The 20,984-nt window shown below is 50.3% G+C and overlaps 1 protein-coding gene across 8 annotated transcripts in view; it reads left to right on the top strand.

Annotated features, from left to right (window-relative positions):
* Positions 1-20,984, top strand: part of LOC119961961 (coiled-coil domain-containing protein 148-like) — a 226,336-nt gene that overhangs the window by 121,570 nt on the left and 83,782 nt on the right. For all 8 annotated transcript variants that reach the window (XM_038789596.1, XM_038789599.1, XM_038789597.1 and 5 more), the window contains exon 8: positions 12,378-12,541. In XM_038789596.1, coding sequence (XP_038645524.1) covers positions 12,378-12,541 — 164 coding nt within the window. The remainder of the gene's footprint in view (positions 1-12,377; positions 12,542-20,984) is intronic.

The following is a 20,984-nucleotide window of genomic DNA, read 5'->3' as shown; positions in this document are numbered from 1 at the left end:
ATGAGAGTACACTTTCTAGTCTTCTAGTGCTGAAGCATTGGAATTAGAGCATTGTGTGCTTTTGGGCTCATGCAAATTGTGAAAAGTCATCTACTCCAAATCTTCTTCGCACAGACATTATTTAAAATTCTAAATTAGCTCGTTTCATTATTGGAAAAGTATTAGAGAACCTGAAACGAAAGGGAAAATGCTGGAAAATCTCAGCAAGTCTGGCAGCATCTGTAGGGAGAGAAAAGAGCTAACGTTTCAAGTCCGATGACTCTTTGTCAAAGCTAACAGACAGAGAAAGTGGGAAATATTTATACTGTGGAGTGAGAATGAAAGATGAGTCATAGCCACAGAAACCCAGGGAAACCAGGTGCTAATGGCCACAGATACCAAGGGGAAAGAGTGTTAATGGCAGTCCCCAGAGAGGAAAAAAGATGTGAAAGGTCAAACAGCAGGGAAACTAACATCAGAGGATGAACTGTAGGTGTGGGGGGAGGGGAAGGGGGAAGCATTGAGGAGAAAGGTGCAGGAAGGGTGGATAAGATTGGGGGGGTGGGGGGGGAATTAAATGTATATTAAGAAAGAAAGAAATGGTAAAAGACAGTTAAAATGAAATGAAAACAAATGGGTCGAGGTGGGGCTGATCATCTGAAGTTGTTGAATTCGATGTTCAGGCCGGAAGGCTGTAGCGTGCCTAACTGGAAGATGCACACTACACGTTAGCTCTTTTCTCTCCCTACAGATGCTGCCAGACTTGCTGAGATTTTCCAGCATTTTCCCTTTCGTTTTATATTCCAGCATCCGCAGTAATTTGCTTTTATTAGAAAACCTGGAGTGAAATGGTGTTTCTATGATGCAGGTTAGTTACAGTTAACTTTGCATGGTCACAGCTCATGGCACCGTAATGAACCAGAGTGCATGGAAACAATTCTCCTCAGTTATTAAAAGATGGTATTGTAACGGCACCCTGGGCTAGTGTGTGGTCAATTCCAGTACCCTTGATGTAGAGTCTCAACACTGCGGAAAATAGATTTTATATTAATACCCATGGCTTTGGTTGAGTTTTAAAAATTTATTTTAGAGTACCCAATTTATTTTTTTCAATTAAGGGCCAATTTTGCGTGCCAATCCTCCTACCCTGCACATCCTCTTACCCTGGGTTGTGGGGGCAAAACCCACACAAACACGGGGAGAATGTGCAGCTTCACACGGACAGTGACCCAGAGCCGGGATCGAACCTGGGACCTCAGCGCCATGAGGCTGCCATGCTAACCACTGTGCCACCATGCTGCCCCTGCTTTGGTTGAGTTAAATTGACAACAGTTACCAGGTTTGTAAAGTTTAAACACAAGTAATCTTTAAAGCAGTGGCACAGTGGTTAGCACTGGTGCCTCAAAATTCCAGTGTCCTGGGTTCAATTCCAGCCTCGAGCGATGTCTGTGTGGAGTTTTCACTTTCTCCCCATGTCGACGTGGGTTTCCTCCGGGTGCTCCGATTTCCTCCCACAGTTCAAAGATGTTAGGTGGATTGGCCATGATAAATTGCCGCTCAGTGTCCAAAAGGTTAGGTCGTGTTACTAGGTTACGGGGATAGGGTAGAGGCGTGGGCTTGAGTAGGGTGCTCTTTCCAAAGACTGGTTCAGACTCGATGGGCCGAATAGCCTCCTTCTGCACTGTAAATTCTATAGAAACATTTTTCAAAAAACTGTTAGCAGTATTATAATTAAATAGGCACAAAATCCAAGTGGCTATTTACTCTCTGATTCTCAACCACCACCACCCACCCATCGTTCTAACTTGTCACTCTCTACACACAGCCAAACAACACAGAGGGAAAAGGGTGGTTGAGAGGTAAAGAAAATATTAATAAAATAAAAGGATAAAGGATCGTTGATTAAGATAGATTGTCTTCCAGTTAGTTTTTTTCTCAATATTTATGTTTATTATGTTTCTTATGTTTCTTTTCCTTTAATTTATAATGATCTTCACTGCAGATCTCAGATTCAGACAGCAGAGAGGGGGAGAAACACAGCTCCTCTTTCTTCGAGGGTCTGGAAGCTTCTGGCAGGTTTTCACCAAAAAAAACATCTGTCAAGGACCAATCGCTGACTGTTGTCAGGCAGAACATTGTCCCTGGCCAACTGAACAGACTTCATCCAAAACTAGTTCCTAAGTTTCATTTGGCGCTGACAAGTCTCGTTTCTTCAAAGTTTTACATTTTTATACTGTACATTCATTAAAGATAGATGTGACATTTAGATAGAAATCATAGAATTTACATTCCAGAAGGAGGCCATTCGGCCCATCGAGTCTGCACCGGCTCTTGGAAAGAGCATCCTACCTAAGCCCATATCTCCACCCTAACCTCACACCTGCACCCTATCCCCGTAACCCTACCTAACCTTTTTTGGACAGTAAGGGCAATTTATCATGGCCAATCCACCTAACCTGCACATCTCTAGATTGTGGGAGGAAACTGGCGCACCCGGAGAAACCCACGCAGACACAAGGAGAATATGAAGATTCTGCACGGACAGTGACCCAAGCCGAGAATAAAACCTAAGACCCCGGCGCTATGACGCAACAGTGGTAACCACTGTGCTACCATGCCACCCTTATCCTTGGCCTTTTATTCACCGTTGGTGGTTGTTTAGTGTTTATCTGTGGGCAGTGCCCTCCTTCCTTCCTTTCCCTGCTGCTTGGCCTCCCCTCCCTTTTCTCCTCTTCCCATCCTGTTGTCAGCCTGCTTTTGAGGGTTCTCTATTGTGTGGCTTTGTGTTAGGCCCTTTGGTCCCTGTGTCGGCCGCTTACTGGCCTACCCCTTGTTGTTTCTTCTGATCTCTCCCCCCATTTCCCTTCCTCCCATTTCTGTCTGCTCTCTGTAGTCCCGGTGGCTCCGATCGAGCAGGATTCTCTGGCGGGCGATTAAGGAAACAAAGGCAAGGACTTCAGCCCTCTTCCGCATGCGAAGTTCTGGCTGGTCCAATACCCTGAGGACTTCCACTCTCGGGTATGGCTCCAACCTCACCCCCACAACCTTGGACATTGAAGAATGCTGTCCAAAACTCAACACGTCAGGCCAAGAACATGTGATCATGGTTGGCCGGCCTCCTTGGCACCGTTCATAGTTCTCCACTTCCGGGAAGAACCTGCTCATTCGGGTTCTTGTCAGGTGTGCTATATGCACCACTTTTAACAGCCTTGCACAGGAGGAGGTGAAGTTGGCCCTGCTTTGCTCCAAAGCCCACACCCAATTTCCGTTGCAAGCTCTTCCTCCCATTTTTCCCTTGTTTCAGACTGGTACACCGGCCAGCGCGGAGAGAAAGAGTGCCCCCATAGCACAGGTATGCCCGTGGATCAGTGGGCCCTGATCGTGGGCCAGGCCACCGTAGGGGCCCCCCCGCGGCCATATCCCCCGCGCACCCCCGAGGACTCCGCAGGCCACCCAGAGAGCCAGGTACCGCCGGTACGGACCTGGTGTATTTTACACCGGCTGGACTGGCCGAAAACTGGTGGCCATTCGGCCCATCCCGGGCCGGAGAATCGTCAGGAGGGCCGCTGGCAATGGCCCCCGACTGGCGCGTCGCGATTCCCGCCCCCGGCGAGAAACCGGCACCGGAGAATCCGGCAGCTGGCGGCGGGGCGGGATTCACGCCACCCCCCGGCGATTCTCCAGCCCAGCGGGGGGTCGGAGAATCCTGTCCCCTGTCCTTTTTAAATAAATTTAGAGTACCTAACTTTTTTTTCCCCAATTAAGGGCAGATTTAGTGTAGCCAATCCACCTACCCTACACATCTTTGGGTTGTGGGGGAGATGATCACCACTGGTGTTCTTTCACCGGATGGGGTCAGTTTCACGTTCAGCAGCCATCTGATGTTCACAGTTAGCTGTCTGTCTTTAACAAAGCCTGTCTGGTCCTCTGCAACCACCTCTGGTTCGCAGTTCTCTAGTTTATTGGCCAGACTTCAGCGAGTATTTTTGCATACAAATTGAGCAGCGAAATGGGTCTGTATGATCTGCATTCCGTTGGGTCTTTGTCTTTTTTGGATATCAGCAATATGGTGGCTTGTGCTCGCGTTGGAGCCAGGGTGCAACTCGTGAGTCTGCGAACATCTCCCGCAGGTGTGGGGCGAGTGGCGGTGCAAATTTTCTCCCCACCTGCATGGGGTTGATGCTCTCCATGACCTCTCCCAGTTCTGTTGGTGCTTCCAGCACCTTCCGTCTATCGCCGCCCATGATTGGCATGTCCAGTCCATGAGGAACCGTTTCACCCCCGAGTTCCCGTTGGGGGATTCGGAGGTATACAGTCCCAGGTAGAAGGCCTTGAATGCCGTGTTGACCATTTTTGGTTTGGCTACCTCTGCTATTCTTCACCTGCGCTATTTCACTTGCCTGCTTTCTCAGTTGGTGAACCAGCAGGCGGCTAGCCTTGTCTCCATGCTCATAAAAGGTCCCCCGTGCCTGGTTGAGTTGGTGGATAGCATGTTTGTTTTTTAAAAAATAATTTTTATTCAAGTTTTTCAATAACAAATTTTCTCCCCACAATTTAAAACAAACAAGGCGTGTTTCCACACCAACACAAGAAAAGAACTCGCCCCCCCAAAATAAATAATAACAAAACAGCAACAGCAATACAAGAAAGAAGAAAATAATAACATAGCAAACCCACCGCCGCAAAAACAAACCCCCCAACCATCCCCAAACCCCCTCCCCCAAGTTGCTGCTGAGACCGACCACTCTCTACCCTTTCGCCAGGAAGTCGCGAAAGGGCTGCCACCGCCAAAAGAACCCCTGTACCGACCCCCTCAGGGCAAACTTCATCCTCTCCAACTTGATGAACCCAGCCATGTCGTTGATCCAGGCCTCCGAACTCAGGGGCCGCGTATCCCTCCACTGTAACAGAATCCTGCGCCGGGCTACGAGAGACGCAAAGGCCAGAATGCCGGCCTCTCCCGCCTCCTGTACTCCCGGCTTCGAAGCTGCCCCAAAGATCGCGAGCTCCCAGCGCGGCTTGACCCTAGACCCGACCACTTCCGACAAAGTCACCGCCACCCCCTTCCAAAACCTCTCCAAGGCCGGACAAGCCCAGAACATATGGGTGTGGTTCGCCGGGCCACCCGAACACCACCCGCACCTGTCTTCCCCTCCGAAGAACCGGCTCATCCTTGCCCCTGTCATGTAAGCCCTATGCAGCACCTTCTGCTGAATTAGGCTGAGCCGTGCGCAAGAGGAGGAGGAATTCACCCTCTCCAGGGCGTCCGACCACGTTCCATCTTCAATCTATTCTACTGAGGCCTCCTCCTCCTCCTGTATCAGCTGGTAAATAGCCGAGATCTTTCCTTCACCGACCCACGTCCCCGAAAGCACCCTATCTTGCACCCCTCTTGGCGGCAGCCGCGGAAACTCCGCCACCTGCCTCTTAACAAAGTCCCTGACCTGCATATACCTAAAAGCGTTCCTAGGGGGGAGGTTCCACTTCCCCACCAACTTCTCCAGAGTCGTGAACTTCCCATCCAGGAAGAGGTCCCCAAACTGTCTGATGCCTGCCCTGTGCCAACTCCCAAATCCCCCACCCGTTCTCCCCGACTCAAAACGGTGATTGCCCCGTATCGGGGCCCAAACTGAGGCCTTCACTTTCCCCCTATGCCACCTCCACTGTCCCCAGATTTTGAGGGACGCAACCACCACCGGACTCGTAGAGTACTTTGCCGGGGGGAGTGGAAGTGGGGCCGTCACCAAAGCCTCCAGACTCGTACCCGCACAGGGCGCCACCTCCAATCTCTTCCATGCGTCCCCCACGTTCGCCGCCCAATAATATCCACACAGGTTGGGCAGCACCAGGCCCCCTACCTCCCTTCTTCGCTCCAAAAATACCCTCCTTACTCTCGGGGCCTTCCGCGCCCACACAAACCCCAGAATCGACTTATACACCCTTCTGAAAAAAGCCTTCGGGATCAATATGGGGAGGCACTGGAAAAGAAACAAAAACCTCGGGAGCAGCGTCATCTTAATGGACTGGACCCTGCCCGGCACAATCCCCCTCCAACTCTTCGACTCCCTCAGCGCCATGGCCAGGGGCTCAATCGCTAACGCGAAGAGCAGGGGAGACAAGGAGCACCCCTGCCTTGTCCCCCTGGAAAGCCGAAAGTCCGCCGACCTCCTCCCATTCGTCATCACACTCGCCACCGGGGAGCTGTACAGCAACCTCACCCAGCTAATGAACCCCTCACCAAACCCAAACCTCCGCAACACCTCCCACAGGTAACTCCACTCCACCCTATCAAAAGCTTTCTCCGCATCCATGGACGCCACTATTTCTGACTCCCCAGCCGCCGGCGCCATCATCATGATTTTAAGGAGCCTCCGCACGTTGGCATTTAGTTGTCTCCCCTTTACAAACCCCGTTTGATCCTCATGAATCACCATCGGGACCACATCCTCCACCCTCCTGGACAGCACCTTTGCCAACAACTTGACATCTACATTAAGGAGCGAGATTGGCCTGTAAGACTCACACCCACTCCTGTCCCGCATCAGGAGCAAAGAGATAATTGCCCTGGACATCGTTGGGGGCAGAGCCTCCCCCCCTCCCTAGCCTCATTCAGGGTCCTCACAAGGAGAGGGCCCAGCAAATCTGAAAATTTCTTGTAAAATTCCTCCGGGAACCCGTCAGGCCCCGGCGCTTTCCCTGTCTGCATACTTCCCAACGACTCCACCAGCTCCTCCAACTCGATTGGGGCCCCCAAACCCTCCACCCGCTCGTCCCCTACTCTTGGGAACTCCAGCCTATCCAAAATGCGGTCCATCCCACCTGCTTCCCTGGGGGGCACCGCCCGGTACAGCCCCTCGTAAAAGGATCTGAACACCCCATTGATGTCCTTTCCACCCCGCACCACGTTCCCTCCTGCATCCGTGGCTCCCCCAATTTCTCTAGCTGCCTCCCGCTTCCGGAGCTGGTGAGCCAACATCCGACTTGCCTTCTCCCCGTACTCATATACCACCCCCTGCGCCCTCCTCCACTGCGCCTCCACCTTCCGGGTGGTTAAAATGTCAAACTCCGCTTGGAGATTGCGCCGCTTCCTCAAAAGCCCTCCCTCCAGGGTGTCTGCATACCTCCTATCCACCCTTACCATTTCCTCCACCAGCCTCTCCCTCTCGGCCCTCTCACCCCTCTCCCTGTGCGCCCGAATAGATACCAGCTCCCCTCTGACTACTGCCTTTAGCGCTTCCCAAAACACCACAACTTGCACCTCCCCATTATCATTGGTTTCTAGATACCCCTCTATGCCCCTACGGATCCGCCCGCACACGTCCTCCTCTGCCAAAAGCCCCACATCCAGCCTCCGCAGCGGGCGCTGATCCTTCCCCTCCCCCAGCTCCAGATCCACTAAATGTGGGGCATGATCAGAAATGGCTATCGCCGAATACTCCGCCCCCACTACTCTCGGGATTAGCGCCCTGCTAAGCACAAAAAAATCAATCTGGGAGTACGCCTTATGAACATGGGAGAAAAAGGAGAACTCCCTACCCCCTGGCTCCAAAAACCTCCAAGGGTCCACCCCCCCCATCTGATCCATGAACCCCCTCAGCACTGAGGCCGCTGCCGGCCTCCTGCCCGTCCTAGACTTCGAGCGATCCAGAGCCGGATCCAGCACCGTGTTAAAGTCCCCACCAAGGATCAATCCCCCTTTCTCCAGGTCCGGGATCAGGCCCAGCATTCGCCGCATGAAGCCCGCATCGTCCCAGTTGGGAGCATAAACATTAACCAAGACTACCCGCTCCCCCTGAAGTCTCCCCCTCACCATCACATATCTACCTGCACTATCCGCCACCACTTTGGACGCAAAGAACGACAGGCTCTTACCGACCAAAATTGCCACCCCATGGTTCTTCACATCAAGCCCCGAATGAAACACCTGTCCCACCCAACTTTTTCTTAGCCTCACCTGATCCGTAACCTGAGGTGCGTCTCCTGGAGCATAGCCACATCCGCTCCCAACCCCCTCAAGTGAGCCAAGACCCGGGATCGCTTCACCGGACCATTCAGCCACCTCACGTTCCATGTGACCATCCGAACCCGGGGGGGCCTTCCCCTCCCCCTACACCGATCAGCCATAGCTCTTCCTCAACCCGCCACGCGCCCAGGGAACCCCCCAAGCCCGCTCCCCACGGCGGCAGACCCCCCTCCCACCCCCCCTTCACCATCCATTCCCTCACAGTCCCTGCAGCAACAACCCGGTGCCCCCCCCTTCTTTCCCCCCCCCCCGGCTACTCCCGCCATAACCACGACACAACACAGCCACCAATCCCTCCCTACCAGCGCTGGCCCCACCCCCAATTCCTTCCAACCCGAGCGCCACCCCTCAACCCAACACGCGGGAAAAAGACGGACACATGACCCATCGGGACCCCAAACTACTCCCCAACCCACCAGTGGACAAAACAAACAAAAACACCACAGTAAATAAACAACAGCCCAGAAAACAACCCCGAAAAAACCAAAATAGCGAAAACGAACAGGCAACATCAATCAGCAAACACAGCCAATATAAACGACAGGATACCCAGGAGGGCAAAGCCTCCAAACAAAGTACATTTTTCCCCAGCCCCCCAGTCCTCAGTTCGAGTCCAAGTTCTCAGCCTGGACCAAAGCCCAGGCCTCCTCCGGAGAGTCAAAATAGAGCTGGCGGTCCTTGTAAGTGACCCAGAGGCGAGCCGGCTGTAGAAGGCCAAACTTCACCCCCTTCCTATGAAGCACTCCCTTCGCTCGATTGAAGCCAGCCCTTCTCTTCGCCACTTCCGCGCTCCAGTCCTGATAGATCCTAACGTCCGTGTTCTCCCACCTGCTGCTCCTCTCCTTCTTCGCCCATCTCAACACGCATTCCCGGTCGACCAAACGGTGAAAACGGACCAGGACCGCCCTGGGCGGCTCGTTCGGCCTCAGCTTCCGCTGCAGCACTCGATGGGCACCCTCCAGCTCCAGGGGACCACGAAACGACCCCGCACCCATCAGCGAGTTCAGCATTAGGACCATATAGGCCCCCAAATCCGAGCCTTCCAGCCCCTACGAGAGACCCAAAATCCACAGATTCTTCCGGCGGGAGCGGTTCTCCATCTCCTCCATCCTCGCCAGCCATTTCTTGTGCAGCGCCTTGTGCGACTCTACTTTCACTGCCGGGCCCAAAAGCTCATCCTCGTTGTCCGAAGCCTTTTGCTGCAGCTCCCGAATCTCCACGGCCTGGGCCGTCTGAGTCGCCTCCAGCTTGTCCAGCGAGGCCTTAAACGGCTCCAAGATCTCAGCTTTAAGCTCCTTGAATGAGCACTGAAGCAGCTCCTGCTGCTCCCGCGCCCACTGCTGCCACGCAGCAGCTGCTTCCCCACCCGCCGCCATCTTACCTTTTCTGCCTCTCGCCTTCCTCTGCTGTAGGGCCGACTTTTGGACCGCTCGACTGCGAGTCCAGTCCATCCACCAGTCGCTGGGCACACTGGCTGTGTTTACCCCCGGGGAAAAGTTTTTAAAAGCGCCGTTGCGGGCTCTTAAGTCCAAAAAAAGCAGGAGCTGCCGAACGTGCGGCTTAGCTCCGCATCGCCGCCACCGGAAGTCAGAGGATAGCATGCTAAAGTTCATTTGTAGCTTTTTCTCTCCGCAGAAGCTCCATGGTCTGGGCACTCGGAATATTTTCTAGATGGAGTCGAACAGTTGCTGCCTAGCCACCCTCTCTTCCTTGTCTCTACGAGCCTTTTAGGCAATAATTTTTTCCCTAATCACGGCTTGCCTCCCAGAACGTGAAAGGTGAAACTTACCCATTCCGGTTGTTCATAATGTACTCACCTTGTTGAGAACCTTTCAGGAGGAAACTGAAACTGCTCCTTGGCAGACTACAATATTATGGCAAACTGAAACTCCAGACAGACCTGGCTCCTCCCCTAAATTACATAATCTTTGCACAAAGCATAAGGCATTCTTCTGTCTCCTCCCACAAGATATCCCATGACTTGGTTAGCCAGGACCAAATATAATGGGCAAAATTCTCCGCCCCCCACGACGGGTGGGAGAATAGCGGGAGGGCCTTCCCGACATTTTTCCCGCCCTCCCGCTATTCTCCCACCCCCCCGCCGAAGTCCCGACCCGAATCGCTGCCGCCGTTTTTTTACGGCCGGCAGCGATTCACAGCTGTTAGATGGGCCGAAGTCCCAGCCCTTTCCGCCGTTTTCACGAACGGCAAACACACCTGGTCTTGCCGTTCGTAAAAACGGCGTCACCAACTCGCTTTTTATAACCATGGCACCGATTGGCACGGCAGTACCACGGCCGTGCCAAGGGTGCCATGGACCCGCGATCGGTGGGCACCGATCGCGGGCAGCGGGCCCGATGCCCGCGCACTACTTGTCCTTCCGCCGCCCCGCAGTATCCATTCGCGGGGCGGCTGAGGGGCAACCCGGCCCGCGCATGCGCGGGTTTCGCGCAAAAACGCGATGACGTCACCCGCGCATGCGCGGGTTGGAGTCTTCCAAACTGCGCATGCGCGGCTGACGTCATATGACGCGTCAGCCGGCGCTAACTCCGGTAAGCGGGCTTAACGATTTTCGTTAAGCCCGTCTTGCCGGAGCCTACGGCGTCGGGCTGCTAGCCCCGACCGGGGACCAGAATCGGTCCCCCGTCGGGAAGGGGCGCGCTGCCGTAAAACCCGCCCGGGTTTTACGGCAGCTTTACGATTTCTCCCGTTTTGGGAGAATCTCGCCCAATATCTCATGAATTGCCCAGGGACATCCAAATGAAAACAGTATTCCATTAGCGACCTATCTTCAACAAGTAAATACTTCTCAAAGATATCAGCAGAACACTCCGATGAGAAAAAAATTAAGGATTATCTTACTTTAATGATTTCTTAATCACAGCTTTAGAAAGCATACTGGCTGTATGCATCTTAAACCTGTTTTTTAAATAACATTACTGCAACAAATATAAAATATAACAATTTGTTACATTCATCACACAAAAATGAAGTTAAAGCAAATTTTTGTGATAGAGTAACACAGAAGACAGCAAAGGAAGTATAAAATAAAAACAGCAAAATCACAAAGGTCACAAGCTTGAAATGTTAACTCTGTTTCTTTCTCCACAGATACTGCCAGACTTGCTGAGTTTTCCAGCACTTTATGTAAAATTTCCAGAACCTGCAGTATTTTAATTGGTAAAAAATATATAAATGAGTCAGGATTGAATTGTTTATATGCGAGTGTGAAAAGCATTTGAAGTAAAGATGATTTGGGGGCATACCTATCGACATCAGTTGTCCTTTACTATGCACCAATTTCCTGAACATCAAGCAGAAGAAATTATTCCAGGCTTATGCTCACAACCAAGGAGGAAAAGTATTCTTGCCTGGAATAGGAGGAAGACTTAAAATAAAGAACAAAGAACAATACAGCACAGGAACAGGCCCTTCAACCCTCCAAGCCTGCGCCGAACATGGTACCTGCTGAAACAAAATCGTCTGCACTTACGGAGTCCGTATCCTTCCATTCCCACCCTATTCACCCATTTGTCTAGATTTTCCTCAAATGCCTCTATCATACCTGCTCCCACCACCTCTCCAGGCAGCGTGTTCCATATATTTACCACCCTCTGCGTAAAAAAACTTGCCTTGCACATCTGTTTTAAACGCACTTTAAACCTATGTCCCCCAGTACTTGACTCGCCTGCCCTAGGAAAGAGCATCTGACTATCCACTCTGTCCATGCCACTCATAATCTTGAAGAACTGTATCAGGTCGCCTCTCAACCCCCGTCGTTCCAGTGAGAACAGACCGAGTTTATCTAACCTCTCATAGCTAATGCTATTTAATGTGAAATTTACCTTTTTTAAGTATCACTTTAATTTATAATTAATTTGTGTTGGTTCGGATTCTTGTTAAAGTAAAAGCTATATTGTTGGTGATTTCTCCATTTGGGAGAATTTGATAAATGTGGTTATTTTGGTTTACAGTTCCTCCATAGGGATCATAACAATATTCACTAAAGCTGAGCAAGCAAAGTGCACATCAGAATTCAATCCCGAACAGCAAACATGAATCCACATTTGTATATTTTAAATGTTGATTTAATATGTAACTAAAGTTTTGTGGAAATGCACTTTAGATCTTATGAACGAGTAACCATAAATCAACATTCACGAATTAAGAAATCTGTACTAACTAACTAACTTTGTAGTTTTCATTTCCAAGTTTCACACTCACAGGAGGATTGACTTCATTGGTACTATTTAAAATTGTACCAATTATTAGAATTATTATTATAGTACCAATTATTATGCATTATTGGAAATGGAGGTAATTAAATAGCGGCATATTAGTATTCATGATTTTCTCTATTTTCTTTTATAATCAGGAAGAAATCCCCCCACATCTTGATGAAATTCCAGAAGATGTACATTACTTGGAATGCCCATATCCTGACCTGAAGGCTTCTGTTCTGCAGGAGTTCCTGAACCTGAATGTAAAATACAAATCTCAGCTAGAGAATATCAATCATCAACTTAAATTTACAGACAGGTAAAATAACAGCTATAAAAGAATCAATTATGAAGTCAATGTACAAACTATCTTCCTGCTATATAAATGAAACACTCTTGATGCTGCAATAGATGTGATTACGTAATCGTATGAAACGGGGAGAGATTTTCATTTGCCTACCACCCCATTCATCCTGAAAATCAGGGTGGTTGGCAGATGATTTGGCAGACGGTAGCACAGTGGATAGCATTGTGGCTTCACAGCGCCAGGGTCCCAGGTTCGATTCCCCGCTGGGTCACTCTGTGCGGAGTCTGCACGTTTTCCCCGTGTGTGCGTGGGTTTCCTCCGGGTGCTCCGGTTTCCTCCCACAGTCCAAAGACGTGCAGGTTAGGTGGTTTGGCCATGCGAAATTGCACTTAGTATCTAAAATGTTTAGGAGGGGTTATTGCGTTATGGAGATAGGGTGGAAGTGAGGGCTTAAGTGTGTCGGTGCAGACTCGATGGGCCGAATGGCCTCCTTCTGCACTGTATGTTCTATGTAATTCTATCGATCCTAAGGTTGCTATTTAGGATGATTTTAGACAGGATGTCAGCAAATCAATTAGTTCTGCATTGTGTCTCTAGAACAATGCAAAATATATTCTGTTGACTTCTTGACTTATTTTCTTATATTTTTCTACAGATTTATATACTTCCTCAGATGCCATTTCTGTTTTAGTTAATTAGGGTTTTCTTAAATAAGCATGTAGATAATTCAGATCCTTCATTGTGATTCATTATAAATGAAACAACAATATTTCCCAAATTGTAAGTATTGATATTGCAATAGATTTTATTAAAAAGCTACGGAGCCAAACTAGAAGTTGAAAAAAGGATGCTGTACTGAAATGCTTCCAAAAAGTAAATGCTTGTTGCAATGTGATACCACAGCTTAATTCTATAGAAATATGGAGCTGGATTCTCCAAAAACTGGGCTATGTCCCCACGCCGGCCAAAAACGCTAGTGTTTCACTCCAGACTTTCTTGAAAAAAATAAAGAGCAATTTACTTACCTGTAGGGGATGGCAGGGGCCCGGGGAGCTTCATGCGGATACGGGCCCCCGCTCTTCTAGTCCCGAGTCCACGCATACGCACGGCGGTGACCTCCAGCGGCTGCGTTGAAAGCAATGGCGGACTCAGCCAACGGACCTGGACCAACAAACAAGGTCCCACCAATCTGCCCCATGCCGCTCCATCTGACCCACCCGATCGCCGCTCCGGCCGTCCATAAGGCCCCCCTCCCCGGGTGCTTTTCCCCCCCGCCCCCGACCGGCAAGACGTGGTTAGAACCACGCTGTCGGGAATTCGACCGGTCGGGACCAGAGTATTGCTGGGAGGGCCTCTGGCAATGGCCCCCCAGCTGTGCCTTGTAATTCGCCCGCGAGCGATTTTCTAGGGACCGGATAATCACAGGAGCGGCTCCGGGCCCGATTCTCGCATAAAGGTCGATTCTTTGCCCCAGCGCCAAAAGCGATTTTGGTCCGGGGCTGCAGAGAATCCAGCCCATGGTATTAAAATGGCATGTTAAGGTAAACGCTTTTTTAAAAAACCTCTTTGGATTTAATTTATTTTCAATTGTACTTATTTAGTTTCCAACTAAAAAGGGAGATAAAGGATATTTTGTAACACCTGGGCTGGATTTTCAATTCTGGTTCAGGATCCTCCCACCAGTACAATCCCAGGTCCTGACCCCTCCTCACATTAGCATCACTGGTGTGACTCAATTTCAAATTCAGGTGAGCTGATTAGCTCATGGTGGGTTCAACACCTAGTTGGTGGTGCTGGGAACATCCTGGAGGTAGGACATAGAACTGGAAGACACTTTGAAATGACGAGCAGCAGCCATGACTGGGCCTGCTGAAACCCTACCCCACTGAGGAAATGCAAAGGACAATGCTGGAAGTGGCAGAGGAGCTCAGCAGCTGTGGTGTGACCAGGAAGCATGTGAAGAGGCTGATGAGGGAGGGGGAGTGCACCTCTCAGGAGGCAAGAGCATCTCTTACCTCCTTGGCCATTCCGATACAGGAACTGTCCCTGCACTAAGCCCTATCTCAGGGGCTTCCCCCATAAGGGTACAGCCTATGGAGGAGTCCCCTCTCGTGCATCCAACTCATGAATGGAAACCACAGGCATCTTAATAATTTGAAGGTATAGTGGAGCCTCGACTGTATCCTCACTTCTAAAGCCACATGGCGAGCATATTGTAGGAGTGGTGTGAGCAAAAAGCACCACGCTGGTAGTTACACGATGGATCACCTGGATGAAGTTATTTCTTTCTTTTCTCTTTGGGTGATGGTCATGGCCTTGTCTGTGATATAAGGCAATATGATGGTGGAGACCCCATGTTCATGTCTTTAAGTGGCAATGGGATTATCCAGATGTGTGTACCTGCTAGATAATTTCGCTGTCTGATTAATATTTAAGTTTTTCAGTCACCTGCCCTCGGCCTGGAAGACCTCAGTTGAATGAAATGAAATAAAAATCGATTATTGTCACAAGTAGGCTTCAAATGAAGTTGCTGTGAAAAGCCCCTAGTCCTAGTCGCCACATTGCGTCGCCTGTTCAGGGAGGCTGGTACGGGAGTTGAACCGTGCTGCTGGCCTGCCTTGGTGTGCTTTCAAAGCCAGCAATTTAGCCCTGTGCTAAACCAGCCCCTCCCCTAAACCAGTTGGGCGGCACGGTGGCACGGTGATTAGCACTGCTGCCTCACAGTACCAGAAACCCAGGTTCAATTCCAGCCATGGGTCTGTGTGGAGTTTGCCCGTGTTTACGTGGGTTTCCTCCGGGTGCTCGTTTCTTCCCACAGTCCAAAGATGTGCAGGTTAGGTGGATTTACCATGATAAATTGCACCTTATGTTAGATGGGGCAGGTGAGTGGGCTTGGGTAGGATGCTCTTTCAGAGGGTTGGTACAGACTCGATGGGCCAATTGACCTTCTGCACTGTAGGGAGTCTATGAAATGTTGCCGAATCAGATTGGCTCTAGTGGCCATGCCAACAAGCTGATCACTGTGAGGCCTGTGACGGCATTGGTGGCCTCCCTTCAATGCTGAGGAACTGAGTTCATCTGCAGTATGTCCTCCGCCTTCCTCATCCCCGTCCATCTCCAAGGAAGAATGGTGTATCATTCCTTCCTTCTGATCCAGTACAATGCTGGCCTCTTTGTATAGTCACTTTGTGGAGCAGGCAGATAATCATAAAATGGGACACTGGCTTGTATTGGAGGGTACCACCCGTTTGGACCGAGGCAACGGAAGTGCAACTTCAACATACCAATGCTCTGCTCAGTGCAGGCCTGTATTAGAAGATGGCTTTGATTGTAGCATCTCTTTGTTTCATATCTAGCTACCAGATGGAGCCATGAGCCACCTCTTCAGCGAGTTACCTTTAATAGTAATAATAATCTTTATTGTCACAAGTAGGCTTACATTAACACTGCAATTAAGTTACTGTGAAAAGCCGCTCATCGCCACATTCCGGCTCCTGTTCAGGTACACAGAGGGAGAATTAAGAATGTCCAATTCACCTAACAGCACATCTTTCAGGACTTGTGGGAGGAAACCGGAGCACCCAGGAGGAAACCCACGGGGAGAATGTGCAGACTCCATAGACAGTGACCCAAACTGGGAATCGAAACTAGGACCCTGGAGTTGTGAAGCAACAGTGCTAAGCATTGTACTACTATGCTGCCCTTGCATCCATCCTCAGTGTGTTAGTTGGCCTAAAGAGGTAAGGTACCTGGAACTCTGGGAGGAGGCAGGAATCTCGACAGTTGCCCAGGAACAGAGGATATAGCTGCAGGATGTGCTTCACAGGTGACAGATCAGCCAGGCATTCAGTGAGTGGAAGCTTTTCCTGGTGTGGAATCAGGCTGGCTGGTCCATTGCTGCCTTGATAGCTCAGCAGCAATTAGTGAAATTAGGGGAATCCAATGATGTGGCAAAGCTCAATGCTGTCTGTGCTTGTGCTGGCCCAACTGCCTCAAAATATATCCATTCCCCTGCCCCTCCGAATAGGCCATTCTTGTCTTGCCTGATAGTGTGATGAATTGCCGACTGTGAGATGACAGATCGATCTGTGACTGAACCCTGGAATAACCTAAATGCATAAAGCTCAGGGCAACATTGACCTTGATGGTTGCAAGTCAGGCCTGCCAAAGGGCCCGCGAGGCATCTGTCATTGTGGACCAGAGTGCAAATGTCCAAGATCATGTGCCCGGATAGACCCAATCTCCTCCGGCACTGCTGCTCTTTCATTAAAGGTAGCTGACTTTTGTGTAGTGCTCCCAAAGTCTTGGCTATTGCCTTCTTCTTGCAGTCCCTCTCTCTGCTCCTCCTGGCCTGCTTGCAGTCCCTCTCTCTGCTCCTCCTGGCCTGCTTGCAGTCTGCCTCTCTGCTTCTCTTGGCCTGCTTGCAGTCCCTCTCTCTGTTCCTTCTGGCCTGCTTGCAGTCCCTCTCTCTGCTCCTCCTGGCCTGCTTGCAGTCTGCCTCTGCTCCTCCTGGCCTGCTTGCAGTCCCTCTCTCTGCTCCTCCTGGCCTGCTTGCAGTCTGCCTCTCTGCTCCTCCTGGCCTGCTTGCAGTCCCTCTCTCTGCTCCTCCTGGCCTGCTTGCAGTCCCTCGCTCTGCTCCTCCTGGCCTGCTTGCAGTCCCTCTCTCTGCTCCTCCTGGCCTGCTTGCAGTCCCTCTCTCTGCTCCTCCTGGCCTGCTTGCAGTCTGCCTCTGCTCCTCCTGGCGTGCTTGCAGTCTGCCTCTCTGCTTCTCTTGGCCTGCTTGCAGTCCCTCTCTCTGTTCCTTCTGGCCTGCTTGCAGTCCCTCTCTCTGCTCCTCCTGGCCTGCTTGCAGTCCCTCTCTCTGCTCCTTCTGGCCTGCTTGCAGTCTGCCTCTCTGCTCCTGGCCTGCTTGCAGTCTGCCTCTGCTCCTCCTGGCCTGCTTGCAGTCCCTCTCTCTGCTCCTCCTGGCCTGCTTGCAGTCCCTCTCTGTGCTCCTCCTGGCCTGCTTGCAGTCCCTCACTCTGCTCCTCCTGGCCTGCTTGCAGTCTCTCTCTGTGCTCCTCCTGGCCTGCTTGCAGTCCCTCTCTGTGCTCCTCCTGGCCTGCTTGCAGTCCCTCGCTCTGCTCCTCCTGGCCTGCTTGCAGTCCCTCTCTCTGCTCCTCCTGGCCTGCTTGCAGTCCCTCTCTCTGCTCCTCCTGGCCTGCTTGCAGTCTCTCTCTGAACTCCTCTTGGCCTGCTTGCAGTCTGCCTCTGCTCCTCCTGGCCTGCTTGCAGTCCCTCGCTCTGCTCCTCCTGGCCTGCTTGCAGTCCCTCGCTCTGCTCCTCCTGGCCTGCTTGCAGTCTGCCTCTCTGCTTCTCTTGGCCTGCTTGCAGTCCCTCTCTCTGCTCCTGCTGGCCTGCTTGCAGTCTGCCTCTCTGCTTCTCTTGGCCTACTTGCAGTCCCTCTCTGCTCCTTCTGGCCTGCTCCTCAACATGCTACTTCTTGCTACTCATGCGATGTCAGAGTAGCCTTTTCCCATCTCCAGTCACTGACTTGCCAGCGGTTTGTGCAGCAAGGCTTCCTTGGCCAGCCTCTGCTGCCGAGGTGATGCCAGCAGCCTGATATCCTCTTAGGAATTCCACCTCTCAGTGTTGATAAATAAATGCCTCTCAGCATGAGCAACGACAACTCGTTGTATAAGAGCAAATCATTGCGGATGCTGGAATCTGAAACAAAAACAGAGAATGCTGGACAATCTCAGTATCTGTGAAGAGGGAACGGAGCTAATGGTTTGAGTTTGGATGACTCTTTGTCAAAACTCTGTGCACCTGGTTGAGTAGCTGAGCACAATTGTCCATCTTTTAACGGAGTTGACCAGTGCTTCCATTGTGCCTGATGGCAGTCTTTTGTCTGCATACCAGGTTCACCCAGACATTACGAGCTCCCCATGCCTGCCGATTGGCAATCTGAAATTGGCCCAAAAAGATCTTTTAATTAGCTCCACAGTTTGGTACTTTGTTAGACAGCATGGTAGGTTCCAGTCACACACTGCTCCCACAGCATGCCATTGAAAATTGCATCACTTTCCAAAGGTGCTGGCATCCAGTGCATCCTCTGGAAATGTCATATTCAAATTGTGCTCACACCTGTTCATGGCCCCATTGGCAATCGAAATTTCAACCCATTGTCTCTGCGATAATAATGTTGCTCCAGGATTAGCCTGGAGGGGGTGTCAGATGGAATGTCTCTGTTCGTATTACAATAGGTGCATCCTTAAATTAGTCAAGTAAACAAGGACCCAGAATTTGCGGTTGCAATGGCAATGAAACTGTTAGCCTGTTAGCTTTCACTGTCATCAATATTGCTGGCATCCACATATGTGCAGTTAAATGTGGAAATCTGGAAGTTTGTGCCAGTAATAATCTATTCCTCCACAGGGCGCATTGTTGCAACCTATGCACATGCAATCAACTCAGAATCAGAGACTGGGTGTGAACTTCAACACACAATTTTTACTGTAAAAACCCACTGAAACTATTAATATTGTTTAATGAGGAAGAACTGAATGTTTAATGCATACCAAGTCATAATTACTCCTGAACAACCTCTCAGACACTGAAAAACTATGTTAAAAGTCTGGGGTATCATATCCTCCATTCCACGATAAAGGTTTCATAGACCTCTAAAATAGCGATTTTTAAAAAAAGTTTGTTTATGATATTTCACCTTCTATCTTAATCTCATTTGCACATCCCATTCTTTATCTTGCTTTCTGTAAAATGATTAAAACATGGATGATAATCAACACTTTTCACTTCCTGGTTTGCTGTCTGAGAACTCTGCAAGCAGATTGGCTACTTAGCCCACTTGATGGCTTAATTGTTCCTGAATGTCAGAGATCCCCAGAATAAGATTGATGTAAAACCTAGGACTTGGGTCCTCCCTCTGCAACGGGATCCTCGACTTCCTGACCCATAGACCACAATCAGTAAGGATAAACAATGACACCTGCTCATGATAGTCCTCAATACCTGGGCCCCACAAGGCTGCATATGATACTCAAGGCCCCCTATTATGCACCTTATACACACACAAATGTGTGGCAAAATTTGGATACCTACAGGTTTACTGATGGCACAATGGTAGTGGGTCGGATCTCAAACAACTATAAGTCAGAGTAAAGGAGGGAGATAAAGAACCATGGTGTAACGACAACAATCTCTCCCTCAACATCAGCAAAACTAAGGAGCTGGTCATCGACTTCAGGAAGGGAAGTATTGTACATTGACTGCATCAATGGTGACGAGGTGGAGATGGTTGACAGTTTCAAATTCCTATGTGTGCATATCACCAACAATCTGTCCTGGTCATCTACGTCAATGCTGTGACCAAGAAAGCACAACAGTGCCTATACATCCTCAGGAAACTAAGGAAATTCAGCATGTCCTCATTCACTCTTACTAATTTTTACAGCTGTACCATAGAAAGCATCATATCTCGCTGCATCACAGCTTGGTATGGCAACTGCTCAGCCCAAGACCATAAGAAACTGCAGCGAGTCATGAACACAGCTCAGTCAATCACACAAACCTGCCTCCCATCCATAGATTCTGCCGACATCTCCTGGTACCTTAGAAAATCAGGCAGTTTAATCAAAAACCCTTCTCTCTTCCAATTCTTCCATCGGGCAGAAGATACAAAAGTCCGCAAGTACATACTACCAGATTCAAAAATAGCTTCTTCCCCGCTGTTACCAGGCTCCTGAATGATTCTCCTTTTTAAAAAATATTTTTATTCTCCTTTTTCACATTTTCTCCCAAATTTACACCCCCAACACCCATGAATTGTAGAACCCCTCCATCCTTCCCCTCAGTTCAAATTTGACCTTCTCAAGAGTCACGATTTCCAGCAGGTCCCCCTGCCACGTCAGGGCACAGGGTGGAGAGGTTGATCTCCATCCCAATGGGATCCAACTTTGGGCGATCAACGAGGCGAAGGCTACAAGATCTGCCTCGGCACCTGTTTCCAACCCCGGCTGGTCCAACACCTCGAATATGGCCTCCTGAGGGCCCAGATCCAGTTTCACGTGCACCACTTTAGAGATTACCCTAAAAACCACCTTCCAGTAATCCTCCAGCTTTGGACAGGACCAAAACATATGAACGCGCACCCCCCCCCCCCCCCCCCCCAAATGTTCACACACATCTTCTACCCCCTCAAAGAGCTGGCTCATCCTCGCCCTTGTGAGGTGTGCCCTATATACCACCTTCAGCTGTATCAGCCCCAACCTCACGCACGAGGTGGAGGCGATCACCCTCCAGAGCACCTCACACCAGAACCTCTGCTCCATACCCTCTCCTAACTCTTCCTCCAACTTTGCCTTGATCCCATCCAATGGTGCCTTCTCCTCTTCCAAAATAGCCCCTTAAACCGCCGACACTACCCCATTCTCCAGTCCCCCTGTCGTCAGCACCT

The sequence above is a fragment of the Scyliorhinus canicula genome, chromosome 2, assembly GCF_902713615.1.
Source record: "Scyliorhinus canicula chromosome 2, sScyCan1.1, whole genome shotgun sequence".
In the NCBI taxonomy this organism is placed as follows: Eukaryota; Metazoa; Chordata; class Chondrichthyes; order Carcharhiniformes; family Scyliorhinidae; genus Scyliorhinus; species Scyliorhinus canicula.
This window is presented reverse-complemented; position numbering and strand designations above follow the sequence as displayed.